Below are 14,473 nucleotides of genomic sequence, written 5' to 3' on the forward strand. Positions count from 1 at the left end.
TAAAGTTTGACATTTACACTAATACAGTGTAGGTTAATTCTGTTCCTCCCTTGGGCTCTATTTACTTATTTGATTTGATTTATTATTGTCACATGTACCTAGGTACAGTGAAAAGTTTTGTTTCGCATGCGGTACAGGCAGGTCAAACTATACAAAGAGATTTGAGGTTTCAAAGTGCAGAGCAATTGTAAGAAATGTGAGAATAAGATCTGCTGCAGGGAACTCCCAAAGAGTCGCCTTCTGTCAGCGCCATCTTGAGTCCCCCCCATTAAGCTGTATTTTAAGGATATTGGAATGGATAACAAGAGGACAGAGTGCAATTTCAGATGCAAATGGCCATTCAGAGATTTGCACATTGGGGATAAAGTCAGTTTGCGACACTGTATTCACAATGTTTGAAATATTAATGGTCATGTGCACTCAAATTTCGTTAACTTTTGGACCATGTAATTGACTTGTGTCCGTGTCTCTCTGGAGACAAATGCAGAGAAAGCTTTAGGCAATAAATATAGAATCACGCAGTGGCAAGAGAGTTCTTCATTGCCAAAGGTACAAACCTACGGATAAGAAATTAAACAATTACCCCCTTTAGGTCCCCATGCAAAATTCCATTACATAATTTGAAGAAGAATTGCTAACAGTAAACAGACGAATTTGTCATTCATCTTGTCCTCTACGGAGTCTAGCTGTGTACAATTTACATAAAAGTAATGCAGAACTAATTTGCTGTCTGTAAAATATACTGTGATGAATAAATGGAATTGCTGTCTTTATTTCCCTCTCACTCTGCCTTAAATTAAATAGAGACACAATTAATTCACCTTTATTAAAAGAAAACATTTTTCTGCATCCAGTACAACAGCTAAATTAACAATATTCAATGTACATGAAAATACAATCTTCTTACTGAATCAGAGAATATATGTACAATTCAGTTCTAATACTAAGCCCATTTACAAACAACAGTAAAATTGGAACTGGTCTGGGCTACACAGTGTCCTGCACATTGCCCTAGAGTCTACGTACATTCTCAGTAATGACACAGAGCTTTACAATTACTTTCTTTTTCTAAAAAAAGGATTGCTCATGTGAAGGAACTGAACACACTTGTGCTGTTACAAAATTGCAGTCTCCTGCCTCGCTATAAATACTGCTCTCCTTTGACAGAAGCTGTTTTCTTAAAATGTGACCTGGAATTTAAGAGAAGAAACAAAATGTCAGCAACATAGAGAGGTTCGCTAACACAGCTCAACCCTGCAAACACATACTGGAAATTTACAGCCAATGTACACACTGAATCTATGGAATTCCTGGATTACCTGGCTTTGTTGAAAATGTGTTGCTGGAAAAGCGCAGCAGGTCCTGAAGAAGGGCTCATGCCCAAAACGTCAATTCTCCTGCTCCTAGGATGCTGCCTGACCTGCTGCGCTTTTCCAGCAGCACATTTTCACCTCTGATCTCCAGCATCTGCAGTCCTCACTTTCTCCTCGAAGACTTTGACCTTCTAGAGTGAAAGTCTTCACTTATGAGATCAGTACCGTCTGCATCTACTCAATTGATCTGCCTTATTGTTTTAAACCCAGAATTACATTGCCTTGACAGTTTCATTACTAAGGGATAACAGATTCTTGCATGAATGGAGAATGAACAGGACAGGGGGATTAGATTAGATGGGTAATGTAAAGTAAGACACTAGCAGAGGCTTGATGGGACAAATGGCCTATTTTCTATCCTGTACAATAACAACATTACTGACATACATTTTGGGACTCTAGAATATTATACTAGAATGAAACCTGGGCCTAGATCAGGACTAGATTAGAGTGGTGCTAGAAAAGCACAGCAGGTCAGGCAGCATCCGAGGAGCAGGAAAATCGACGTTTCGGGCAAAAGCCCTTCATCAGGAAATTAACAATATTCAATGTACATGAAAATACAATCTTCTTATGGAGTCAGAGAATATATGTACAATTCCTGTAACCCTGATGAAGGGCTTTTGCCCGAACGTCGATTTTCCTGCTCCTCAGATGCTGCCTGATCTGCTGTGCTTTTCCAGCACCACACTAATCTAGACTCTGATTTCCAGCATCTGCAGTCCTTGTTTTTACCTAGATCAGGACTGTACTTGTTAATTATTTTCTGAATTGCCTGGCATCATTTGTGATGGATCTGTTGCATGCCTGCAGTACTTTTGGATTTTATTTATATACTTTGCAAATTTTTCAAAAGCATAAAAATTCTCAGGAGGTGGTCATCACTGCAAAAGTTATCATTTGCTTGGGCTGGGGACACCCCCAGTGATGCCAGGAAGGGAGATCTTTGACTTTGTGCCAGCAATGTTGAAAGAAAGCCAATATATTTTCAAGTCAGGATGGTGTGCTGCTTAGAAGGGAACGTCCAAGTGGTTCTATCCCCATGTATCTGCTGCCAGTGTCCTTCTTGATGGTAGTGATCATGGGTTTGGAAAGGGTTGTCAATTTTGTTATATATTCGCTTATGGGACATGGGGGTCCCCCGTTGGCTAGCATTTATTGCCCGTCCCTAGCTGCCCTTGAAGTGAGTTGCTTGCTAGACCATTTCAGAGGGCAGTTGAGAGTTAACCACATTGCTACAGGTCTGACAAGTAGACAAGACTAGGTGAGGATGGCAGATTTCTTTCCCTGAAGGACATTAGTGAGCCATTAGTCAGCAATGGTTTCATGGTCATCGGTAGATTCTTAATTCCAGATTTTAGAAAAAAAAAGCATTGAATTCAAATTCCATCATTTGCCGTGACATGGACATGTTTGGAACCAAGGTTCCCAGAACAATAGCTGAGTTTTTGAATTCAGAGTCTAGTGATAAGAATATGGGCCATCACCTCCCTGTGAGGACATCAGGAAAATAGGCCTTGGAAAGTTGTTGCAGTGCATCTTATGTCATTTACTAGTTAAAAATAGTAATATTTACATTTTTATACTTTTCTCAAGCAAAATCTATAGGAAGTGTAAAGTAACTCAACCAATTCCTTCATGTGATGAAATTATTGTCAAGTTTAAAACATTTGCCAACTCAAACTGAGTACATTCTTCATATGAACTCTCAGCTCCAATGCCCCCCACCCCCACTCTCCCCTAATGCCAACGATTGGCTTCCCAAAATGTCCATTATCACAATGTAACAGTGCAACACTTCTGGGCCAGTCAAAAAATGAAGAGACTCTTTCCTACCCAATTACATGTGTCTTGATAGTCACCTCTGATAATATTTCAATTATAAACAGAAGTGTTTAAAAGAAGTTTTTAAAAAATACACAATTTTTTTAATAACTCTATAATGTTTCTCCTGTTTTGCTGGCAGCAATATCCCGGATGATGATCTTTAATTCCTGCAGATGACAGGACCCTCCTGGAGGGATTGATAACCCTCAATTTAAGCTGATGTCTGCTGGAGAACTGATTTTCCGTGATCTGTGTTTCAGACATACTCTTTGACTGTTGACGGCTGAGAGGACCTGTAGTATGACTGGCCCCTTCTTTCTTCGTTTGGACAGGAACAGCAGAGGAACGACCCTCCCAGAATGGTCAGGCTTGCAGCTGCCCAACCTACAAACAGTGCCGAGCCAAACTCATACCTGCAAGAGCCAAGGAACACGAGATCAAAGGCTGCAGCTCAAAACACATCAACCTTGTAATACAGCAAGACAACTGGACATTTAGAACTCCATCATCATTTGCTTTGAGAGTCATAGAGTCCTACAGCACAATGAGAGACCCTTTGGCCCAAACTGGTCCATGCTGACCCAAATATCCACCCACACTAACCCCATTTCCCTGCACTTGGCCCATTTCTGAGAATAAATTTGCTAAAATTGCTATCCTCATATTAATAATTAAATGGCTAGGTCCTCCAATAATATATGTTTTGAAACAATATTTATTCTTTTAAACTTACAGAATTTTTTCACCTTTTATTCCCCCATGTCCAAATTTCTCTTTCCCTGCCCTTTACTAGGTACTGGCATTGGGTCATGGTTCCCGCTCTGATAGACCCTGTCAAAGGGCTATTCTCTACAACATGAGCTTTAGAGGTTAGCCTTCCATATTGTAGGGAAAGGGTCACCAACAGGTTTATTGTCAGCAACTGGCAGCTTGCCACCTGCCAATGAGTAGTGCGTCGCTCATACTTTTGGTTTAATTTCCTCCCTCGAGCAGGTTTGACAACAGTGGGTGGTTACCACCTCGGGTGGCCAGAGAAAGGTTGCCAAGGGAACTGGGGTCCAGCACGGCTGTGCAGATCTGGGCAGCCATGAAAGCCGACGTCAAGCACTAGTTAGTGGGCAGGACATCCAGCAGTCACCCTATTGGGCTTGGGCGAGTAGCTGGAAAAAGGCGAGGGTGACAAACTGAGCAAAGATTAGATTAGATTCTCTACAGTGTGAAAACAGGCCCTTCAGCCCAATAAGTCCATACCGCCCCTCCAAAGGGAAGCCCACTCAAACCCATTCCCCTATATTTACCCCTGATTAACGCACCTAACACTATGGGCAATTTAGCATGGCCAATTCACCTAACCTGCACATCTTTGGATTGTGGGAGGAAACCCACAGAGACATGGGGAGAATGTGCAAACTCCAAACAGACAGGCGGGAATTGAACCCAGGACCCTGGTGCTGCGAGACAGCAGCGCTAACCATTGAGCCACTCTGCTGCCCAAATAATAAACTTGTTTGCCAGTTTCACACTGAAATAAAGGTAGAGAGCAATTTTCTTTCATATTAAAACAAATACTTTCGTATTTCAGTTATAATAACTACATAACTATATCAATTCATGTGTTTCCCATACATACTTTGAGTAGCTTCTGGTATTGTTGGTTACCTAGGATGAGCCCTCATTAAGAAAACTGTTGGTGACCCCCATTGTAAGGTATTGTCCAGGAGGCTCATCTCAGCCCAAAACCATTGAGAGAAGTAATACAGTCCCTCAGCCGAAGGTGCTGAAATTGGCCGTACGGTTGGGTCAGCCGAGATTAACCAACTTGTCATAGTTACACAGGTTAATGTAGGGCTGGGTCAGCTGAGATTAACCAGTTTGTCATAGTTTTAGATTAGATTACGTACAGTGTGGAAACAGGCCCTTCAGCCCAACAAGTCCACATCGACCCGCCGAAGCACAACCCACCCTCCTACATTTACCCCTTCACCTAACACTATGGACAATTTAGCATGGCCAATTCACCTGACCCGCACATTTTTGAATTGTGGGAGGAAACCAGAGCACCCAGAGAAAACCTATGCAGACACGGGGAGAATGTGCAAACTCCACACAGAGAGTCGCCTGAGGCGGGAATTGAACCCGGATCTCTGGCACTGTGAGGCAGCAATGCTAACCACTGTGCCACCCAAGATTAATCAACTTGTCATCGTTACTAAGGTTGCCAGCACAATACGGCAGTCTTGGAATATCCAGGAATGAAAGAAACATTTCATTTAAGGAACCAGGGAGAAACATTGAGGACAAATATTTATTTCATTTAGTTGTTTGGTAGGACAGTATTTGAGTATTGCTGAAAATAGATGCACTTTGTCAAAGGAGTGCTCCTTGACCTCATCAAGTCGATTTGCAAGAATAGTGATTTTAGTGGAAAACGAACACTTATATTGTTTGAAAGGAGAGTGCCGCTTGGTTGGCAAGGTGATCAATCAAGGTCCAGTTCCAACCAAAGAGCACTCGCCTCTCATACAGTACAAATGTTGGTTTTCCTCTTAAATTGGTATTCTTGCAAAGTGTCCTGATGAAGGCAAGGTGAAAAACTTTGATAAAATGTGGCTACTTTCAGGAGTTTTTTTCATTTTCTTTGAAGAGTTCAATTTAACATTTATTAATGTATTGACAAAGGGAAGTAGTCTGCTTTTTTAAAATATATTCATTCATGTCATGAAGACATGGCTGTCTAGGCTGCCATTTATTGCCTATCCCAGAGGCCAGTTAAGAGTCAACCATATTGCTGTGGGTCTGGAGTCACATGTAGGTCAGACCAGGTAGGGATGGCAGATTCCTTCCATAAAGGACGTTAGTGATCCAGATGGGGGTTTTCAGTAATCGACATTGGTTTCATGGTCTTCATCAGACTCTTCGTTCCAGATTTGTAAATGAATTCAAATTCCACCATTTGCCCTGGTGCGATGAACCAAACCATGATATAGAACCTCCAAGAATAAGTTCAATCAAAGATTGAAACATGAACCTTGTGAGAAAATGATTCTGCTTGAATACAGACTGAATTTGAGCTGCATTGTGATATCCACAATTTTAAAATAGCGTGCTGGCACTTACTGCCTAGGATCTCACTGAAAAGATGGCCATTTTGTGGTCCTATTGGCATTCTGTGCCTAAGACATGTGCTAACACGGCTTAACATTACATTACTTTAGTGTTAAGCATCCCCTCATGCTTCTGTTGCTTGGGTGAAATCAACTCCAACAACAGAAGTGAAACAAAAATAGCAGAAAAAGGAAAGAACTTCGCATGCTGGAAATCAAAAACAAAAGCAAATTGCTGGAAAAACTCAGCAGGTCTGGCAGCATCTGTGGAGAAAAGTTAAGAGCGACCCTTCTTCAGAACTTGATGCTGCCAGACCTGCTGAGTTTTTCCAGCAACTTCCACTTTTGGTTTGGTACAAAAATAGCAAGCTCTAGTCCAATCCCTGTTTTGACGTTTCGTACCTGGCATTGACTGGTGTTAAAGGATCAAAGAACTCGTTTGAAACCTTTGTTGCATACCAGGATACCGCCACTAGGGTACAGAGTCCTGTGGAATAGACAAGAGGTGGGAGTCAGGGGTCAGTTTTCAGTCAGCTATCAAATCAATGGCAAACACTTGAGCAATTAGCACATTGCAGCCTACGCGGGAGGAAAAGGAGTCTATACTGCATCATTGGACAGCTAACTTGATACACCTTCCACTCAATCTCACATTCAGTCTGTTCTAAGCTTACCAATCCCAACTCAACTGGTAGAGTCACTAGAGTTGACCTCCATGTTTGAAAGAGGCAAGAGTCTGAGTTCCCAAACTCTACAGAGAGACCTAAGTGCACCTCAAGTAGGATCAAATCCAGACCTAGCTCCCTGAGGATGAATGCTCTGATAATGCTGATTGGTGTGCAGCTTTGTCATGGGGAATGGTGACCTAGAGGCCATACTGGACGTCACTGAATTGCCCCCAACCCAGTCATCCCATTGGTATGAGTCCCCTTCTGTAAACAGACCTTTAGAAGTTGAAGGGACAATATTGAAGGTGCTCTGGAATAGTTTGGTGAAAGTTCAATCAATATATAAGTGAATTAATTACTAATTCTATGATTACTAACGTTCCTCACTTTTCATTCAATTAGAATCAGCAACAAATTGTATTGACAGAAAGATTTGCATTTATATAGCACCTTCACTGACCACAGGACATCTCAGATGTTTTGCAGCCAATGAAGTGCTTTCTGCAGTGCCAGTCACTATTTGAATGTAGGACATGTGATGGCCAGCGTGTGCCTGGCAAGCTCCCACAGTCAGCAAGGTGATAATGGCTGGGTGGTCTGTTTCTGTCATTGTGATTGAGGGATAAACATTAATCAAGATACCAGGGAGAAGTCACCATCTCATCTTTGAATCAGAATACTATGGAACCTTTTTCCATCCACCTGAGATGGCAGCAGGGCTTTGTTATAGCCTCTCATTTATAATAAAAAGCACATAGAAGCCCTACAGTATGGAAACAGGTTCAACAAGTCCACACCAACCCTCCAACATATAACCCACCCAGACCCATTCCCCTACCCTACTACTCTACATTTACCCCTGACTAATGCACCTAACCTGCACATATCTGAATACTATGGGCAATTTACCATGGCCAATTCACCTGACCTACACATCTTTGGACTGTGGGAGGAAACGGGAGTACCCAGACAGACACAGGGAAAATGTGCAAACTCCACACAGACAGTTGCCCGAGGCTGGAGTCAAACCCATGTCCCTGGTGCTGAGAGGCAGCAGTGCGTTAGCACTGAGCCACCATGCCACATCCTGACAATGTCAGGACATTGTGTATTTTGCATTGAAGTGTCAGCCTTCATTGTCACGCTGAAGACCTGGATTAGGACTTGAACGCACAGCTCAGAGTAAAGAGTTTTGTTGACTGAGTCACAGCAACAACAATGAATGGTTGAAATACTTAAGAATTGGCATCAATAATGTCACAAGCAATGAAGCAATGTTTGAAATGTTCAATGATAAAACCCTACAGTGCAGGACATCATCAAGTTCAGAAAGGTTAAAGAAACTATTGGAGGAAATAAGGTTGCTTTTCGCTAACATTGGTTTTAAAAGGTTTCCAGATCACTAGGGATGTGAAAGATTGTGTAACAAGCCTTTATTTTAATTACAGTGTGAAAGCATGGGAGACTAAGAAGAAGGGGAATAAGGGAGGTGCACTATTTTCAATGCCATTGAGGGAACTAAACAATTAATTGCTGCAATCACAAACTTAGCCCAACTTTCACAAGTCACAATTCTGCAGCTCATGTTCCTGAGTCCAGCAATTTGTGACAAGGGCTAGAAACATACAAGGAAGGGATCAAAAGACTTAACTGAAAATGGCAATCTGGTCAATGCTTCTGACACAATGGCATCTGGAACAATTCCCTTTTAATAATTCAAAGTATAAAGTAAAGTCTAAACTCACCAGCCATGAGAAAAAGCACCCCTCCTGAGACTGCGACCCTGCTTTTGGTGAGTGGGTTATTGTCTCCTACTTTTGTACACTTCATTCCCACGACACTAACGATGATGCCAATAAAGCCAAGAACAACTGAAACAATCATCAGGGCTCGGGAAGCCTGGATGTGGGCTGAGGATGGGAAAAGGCACAGGGAGGAAATGAATAACAATGCAGCAGTCAGTCCTTATCCAGACAGATCAGGCTTCCATTTCAATTCATTTCACACAATGTAGCATTGCCAATTGAAATCAGGAAACTAGGTGGTGGAGGAGAAAGAAAACTCATAAAATCATATATTCACTGCACAAAAATATAACTTGTCCACTTTTTACTTTTAATTTTACAGTCAAGGATGTTGTCAGATTTTTTTCCTTTTAAAATGGAATATTCCATTATCCACATTAAAAGACTGAGTTCAACATTTGGGGTGGTGAATGATTCCATTTTCTGTGTCTCAGTTTGCAAATCCGCCCTAAGCACGTGTCAGTTTCAATTTTCAATTGGTAAAGACAATGAGCGTGAAGGTATGGGGCAGGTAACTGGCCAGATGGTGACAGGATTTGTTGGAATTGTTCGTCAGGGTCTGGTCAGGTCAGGTCTATTCAGGTCAGAGAGCTTCCGTGAAAAGGGGTTAATAGTTCAGGCTGATGATTGACCTGAAACGTGAGAGTTCCGTTTCCCTCCGGGTTTACTCCAAATGTTTAGCATCCGCAGGGTTAGACTTTAGTAACCCTGAAATCTTAGCCCACCCACTATCCTTTTTATCTATTCAACCGCCCCCACCCATCCCCGTTCAAGTTCCAATTTTACTTGGATTTTCAGAACCAATAGCTTGGAAGGTCAGTCTGCAGCCACTGTGCATCTCCCTTTACTGTTTCTGGGTCACACCGTTGCCCAGATTGGAGAGCTTCTTGACTTTTCAGTCATTTGGTCTTCAAAGTATTCAGAAAATGTGGGGCAACATACCCTGCGTTTTATCTCCTTCTGTGGACGTTCCCAGGCAATACTGTAGAGCTAGCGACCCCAGTGGAGGCGCTCAGAAAGGTTTGGCACATTCTAACCTGGTTATACTCAGTCACCCCCGAGGAAGTAACAAGTTTTGCCCTAGTACATGCCAATATTGTAATTAACCGGTCAGTTTATTAAAACAGACGATGTTTTATTGCTTGGAATAATAAATTTCCAAGAATTTGCTTGGAAATCACAACTAGCCGCATTTGGGATGGTATTGTGTAGTTTTTGTAGTTGAAAACGGTAGTTTTGTGGGTGGTTCATTTTACAGAAGGAGCCGTTCATTTCAAACCGGTGTCAATTTCGGCCTTAAAACACGCTCGTCACTTTCACTGATCAATCCGGGCATCCAAATGGCACAGAACACAAGCCAACCATCAACAATGCCACAGTGAACACAAAACACTCAAGATACACCGATGTACTTTCACTCAGAAACGGCTCCCACTCGCTCTCTTACATTCACACACACACACACACTCATTCACAATGTTGTATTCATATACAGTACACTCTTCACACACACAATACACACGCACACAAATTCACGAAGGTACACATAGTGTCGATCATATTCCTCACGCACAGGTACTCCTGCAGCGGCTCATACTATTACACTGACATACAGTGTTACACTCAGACACACACACACAGTTACACACATATTCACACACTGATATACAAAGATACATGATTTGGAGATGCAGGTGTTGGACTGGGGTGTACAAAGTTAAAAATCACACAACACCAGATATAACCTGGTGCTGTGTGATTTTTAACTTTGTACATACACACACATACAGATACACAGGCATTCACTCATTTACACGCACTGTCATTCGCACACATACACATACTTTCACACACAGATACACACACGCTGTTACACACACAGATATACACACATTCACACAGATGTACATACGCTGTTACACACACATTCACACAGATACACACACGCTGTTACACACACATTCACACATACAGATACGCTGTTGCACACCCACATTCACTCTCACACTCAGATACACACATACAAATGCACACACGGACAAATTCACATGCAGATAGCTTTCCATAGCCTTCCTCTCACATACACGCTGACGGATCCACAGACACAGATTTACAGACAGACACGGCCAAATACACACATACCCGCTCATACAGATACCCACACATACAGAGTGACAGGTACACAATCCCTTTCACACACACAGCCAAGCTCTCTCTCTCCCCCACATACACACACACAGAAACTCTCAGAGAGCCGCTCGCTTATCCTTTGCCCTGGTTACTCACCGTCCAACAGCAACAAGGAGTCATACACTTTGCACTGAACTTGCCCGGTACTTTGGGAGGCGCAAGACATCCAGAGTCCCTCGTACAGCCCCACCGCGGTAATGATCGCATCTCCAGCGTAGGAGGACTGTTTCCACTGGGGGAGCGCGGTGGTGGAAATGATGCCGACCCATCCGCCCAGAGCCAAGAAGTAGCCAAGCAGCTGAAAGCCGGAATTCGCCATCTCCAGCTCCTCTTGATCTCGGCGCCCACCCCCCGAGCTGATGTTTCAAACTCCAAACCCAAGGGCTCGCTCTCCAGTTCCTGCAGGGTCACCTCAAAGTGGGGGAGACGGCCGACAAGGTCCCAGAGATTGATAAAGGTTCATGTGTATGTGTGTGTGTGTGGTATTGTGAGAAACAGCAGGCAGTTTGGAAGGACCAGAGACAAGTCATAAATTTCTCACCAACAAAGCCTTTTGACGCGTTGAAGGCAGATGGAGCCGGTCAAAGGCGATTGGCTCCCTTTGCATATCAGTAACTCCCTCTTGGTCCTTGTGAAATGGACTGGACTTGGTTTGTCAACAAATAAGCCAGTCCCTTCCCGAACCCCCGCCTCCCCTCAGACTGTATTAACCCGACATATAACTGCTGTTGTATTTCGGATTCAGATCACAAATCGACCTGTCTGGGGACTGCTCTCTGCTCTGAACCTCTAGAGTTTCTGAGTCACAATGGTTCTCCCCTTCTTTATTAGAGTCATACAGCACAGAAACAGACCCTTCAGCCCAACTCATCCCTGCCAACCAGACATCCCAATCTGACCTATTCCCATGTGCCAGCATTTTGCCCATATCCCTTGAAACCCTTTGCATTCATGTAGTTAAGGGCTGGCATTGTGGTTAATACTGCTGTCTCACAGCACCAGAGACCTCAGTTCACTTCCACCCTCAGGTGACTGTCTAAAGTTTGTACATTCACCCTGTGTCCGTGTGGGTTTCCTTCCACAGTCCAAAGATGTGCAGGTTAGGTGGATTGGCCATACAGGGATAGGGCTGAGTGGAATGCTCTTTGGAGATTCAGTGTGGGCCGAATGGCCTGCTTCCATGCTCTAGGATTTCTATGTTCCCATCCAGATGCCTTTTAAATGGTGTAATTGTACCAGCCTCCACCACTTCCTCCAGCAGCTCGTTCCATATACAAACCAGGCTCTAAGTGAAAGTTACCTCTCAGGTCCTTTTTTAAAATCTTTGCCCTCTTGTCTTAAATGCTGGCAGTTGAAATTGGAAGTGGGCAGTTTGACCGTAGGAGATACTGGAGATATCAGAGACAATACAGTATGGCGCAGGAATAGCACAGCAGATCAGGCAGCACTGAGGAGCAGGAGAGTCAAAGTTTCAGGCTTGATCTTTCCTGATGAGGGGTCAAGCCCTAAAGTCAACTCTGTTGCTCCTCAGGTGCTGCCTGACCTGCTGTCCTTTTTTCCAACAGCAAAGTGTATTGACTCTAACTGTCAAACTGATGTGTCCTCAGCCAATGTTCACAGACCATCCAGAAGAGAGATGTGGGAGAGCAATGGGCAAGTATATCACCTTCAGGGGCAGCTCATTTACCCTGAGAGATACTGAGGTTACCTGTTGTGTCCCAACCTGTTGCTCCGAATGCGATCAGCGAAGAGCCGGTGCCATCTACTCTGTGTGACTCAGTGTTTAGGGAAAGAATCTTTATTTCAGAGGTCACATGACACATTGGGAACTACCCTTGCCTCTGAAGTTTTGAGTCTCAGCCCAAGGTCAAAGGAAGATAAGGCCAAAACAGCTATGTGGGGAAGGTGATGGCCTAGTCGTATTACTGCTGGACTATCAGTCTTGAGAAAGTGAGGACTGCAGATGCTGCAGATCAGAATCGAGAGTGTGTGGTGCTGGAAAAACACAGTAGGTCAGTCAGCATCCGAGGAGCAGGAGAATCAACGTTTCGGGCAAGAATCCTGATGAAGGGCTCCTGCCCGCAATGTCGATTCTCCTGCTTTTCGGATGTTGCATGACTTGCTGTGCTTTTCCAGCACCACACACTCTCGACTATTAATCTAGAGACCCAGATAATGTTCTGGGTACCTGAGTTTGAATCCTGCCATGGTGGAATTTGAATGCAATTTTTAAAAAAGCTGGAATTAAGAGTTTAACCAATGTCCATGAATCCATTGCTGATTGTCAGGGAAGACCTGTCCAGTTCACTTCTCCCCTTTGGTGGAGGAAGCTGCCATCCTAACCTGGTCTGGCCTACATGTGACTCCAGACCCACAGACATGTGATTGACTCTTAACTACCAAGCCAGCGATACGCTCATCCTGTGAACCTTTTTTAAAAAAGTCTAATTATCATCTTGTAAATCTTCCAACACATGGCAATAATGGCTAGTCAACCATGTGATGGAAAGACTGCTGGTGACCATCCCAATCTATAGCTAGATAGAAAAGAGCATGTTGCCATGGCAACATGGGGACTGAGTGATCTGTAATACACACTAAAGCCAACTTCACCAAAGAGATCATTTTATAACTCTGAGAGAGTATCTGAAAGAGGTGGTATGCACTGACTGGAGCCAATAATGTATTATTAATCTTTATTTTTTAAAAATTGAAATAAACACAATGAAATGGCATAGCAAGTTAGTCACTAGTCTCTCATCCCTGGAGATGGGTTCAGATCAGCTCTGACTTATGGGATAATGATCAGAGTGGACTAGTATGTCCATTTCCGGTCATCCTGTTATAGGAAGGATATTATTAAGCTGGAGAGGGTTCGGCATGTTGTGGGTCCTAGAGGATTTGAGTTATAAGGAGAGGTTGGATAGGCAGGCACTTTTTTCACTGGAGTGTAGGAGGTTGAGGGATGACTTTATAGAAGTTTATAAAATCACGAGGGGCATGAATAAGGTGAATGGAGGTGGCTTTTCCATACACTGGGGGATTTCAAGATTGGGGGCATATTTTTAAAGGTGAAAGGAGAAAGATTTAAAAAAGACATGAGGTGCAATTTTTTTTTACATGGAGAGTGCTTCATGTACAGAATGAACTTCTTGAGGAAGTGGTGAATGCAGGTACAGTTACAACGTTTAAAAGAGATTGGATAAGAAATGTTTGGAGGGGATATAGGCTAAGTCTACATTGAAATAGTTTAGGTAGTTTCAAAAACAAAAACAGGGAATGCTGGAAAAACTCAGCAGGTCTGGCAGCTACTGTGGAGAGAAAACAGGATTAACATTTTGGGTCCAGTGACGCTTCTTCAGAATGGATGGCAGCTCAGAAAAGGTTGGTATTTGCTGGGGAGGGGGTAGGGGTTGGGGGCAAGGAATAGGTGGAGATGGAGCCCAGAGAGAGAGAAAAACATTTGGACAAAGACATTGGTAAAGGCCAGTCTACGAGAATGAATA

The 14,473-nt window shown here is 43.2% G+C and overlaps 1 protein-coding gene across 1 annotated transcript; it reads right to left on the reverse strand.

Moving 5' to 3' along the window:
• Positions 1 to 954: 954 nt before the first annotated feature.
• LOC132833796 (claudin-19-like) lies at positions 955 to 11,468 on the reverse strand. The gene is made up of 5 exons (XM_060852379.1): positions 11,064 to 11,468; positions 8,718 to 8,882; positions 6,707 to 6,791; positions 3,467 to 3,613; positions 955 to 1,190 (listed from the first exon to the last, which is right to left on the reverse strand). Exons 1-5 carry the CDS (start codon positions 11,284 to 11,286, stop codon positions 1,142 to 1,144), a joined length of 669 nt encoding a protein of 222 aa, XP_060708362.1. The 5' UTR covers positions 11,287 to 11,468; the 3' UTR covers positions 955 to 1,141.
• Positions 11,469 to 14,473: the final 3,005 nt, after the last annotated feature.

This window comes from Hemiscyllium ocellatum, chromosome 37 (assembly GCF_020745735.1).
Source record: "Hemiscyllium ocellatum isolate sHemOce1 chromosome 37, sHemOce1.pat.X.cur, whole genome shotgun sequence".
NCBI lineage: Eukaryota > Metazoa > Chordata > Chondrichthyes > Orectolobiformes > Hemiscylliidae > Hemiscyllium > Hemiscyllium ocellatum.

Coding starts and splice junctions, on each gene's coding strand:
- LOC132833796 (XM_060852379.1), bottom strand. CDS start 11,286: ATGGCGAATTCCGGCTTTCAGCTGCTTGGCTACTTCTTGGCTCTGGGC. Junction 8,883..11,063: donor CTCCTTGTTGCTGTTGGACG/GTGAGTAACCAG, acceptor TCCCATCCTCAG/CCCACATCCAGGCTTCCCGA. Junction 1,191..3,466: donor CAGCCGTCAACAGTCAAAGA/GTATGTCTGAAA, acceptor CTTAAATTCCAG/GTCACATTTTAAGAAAACAG.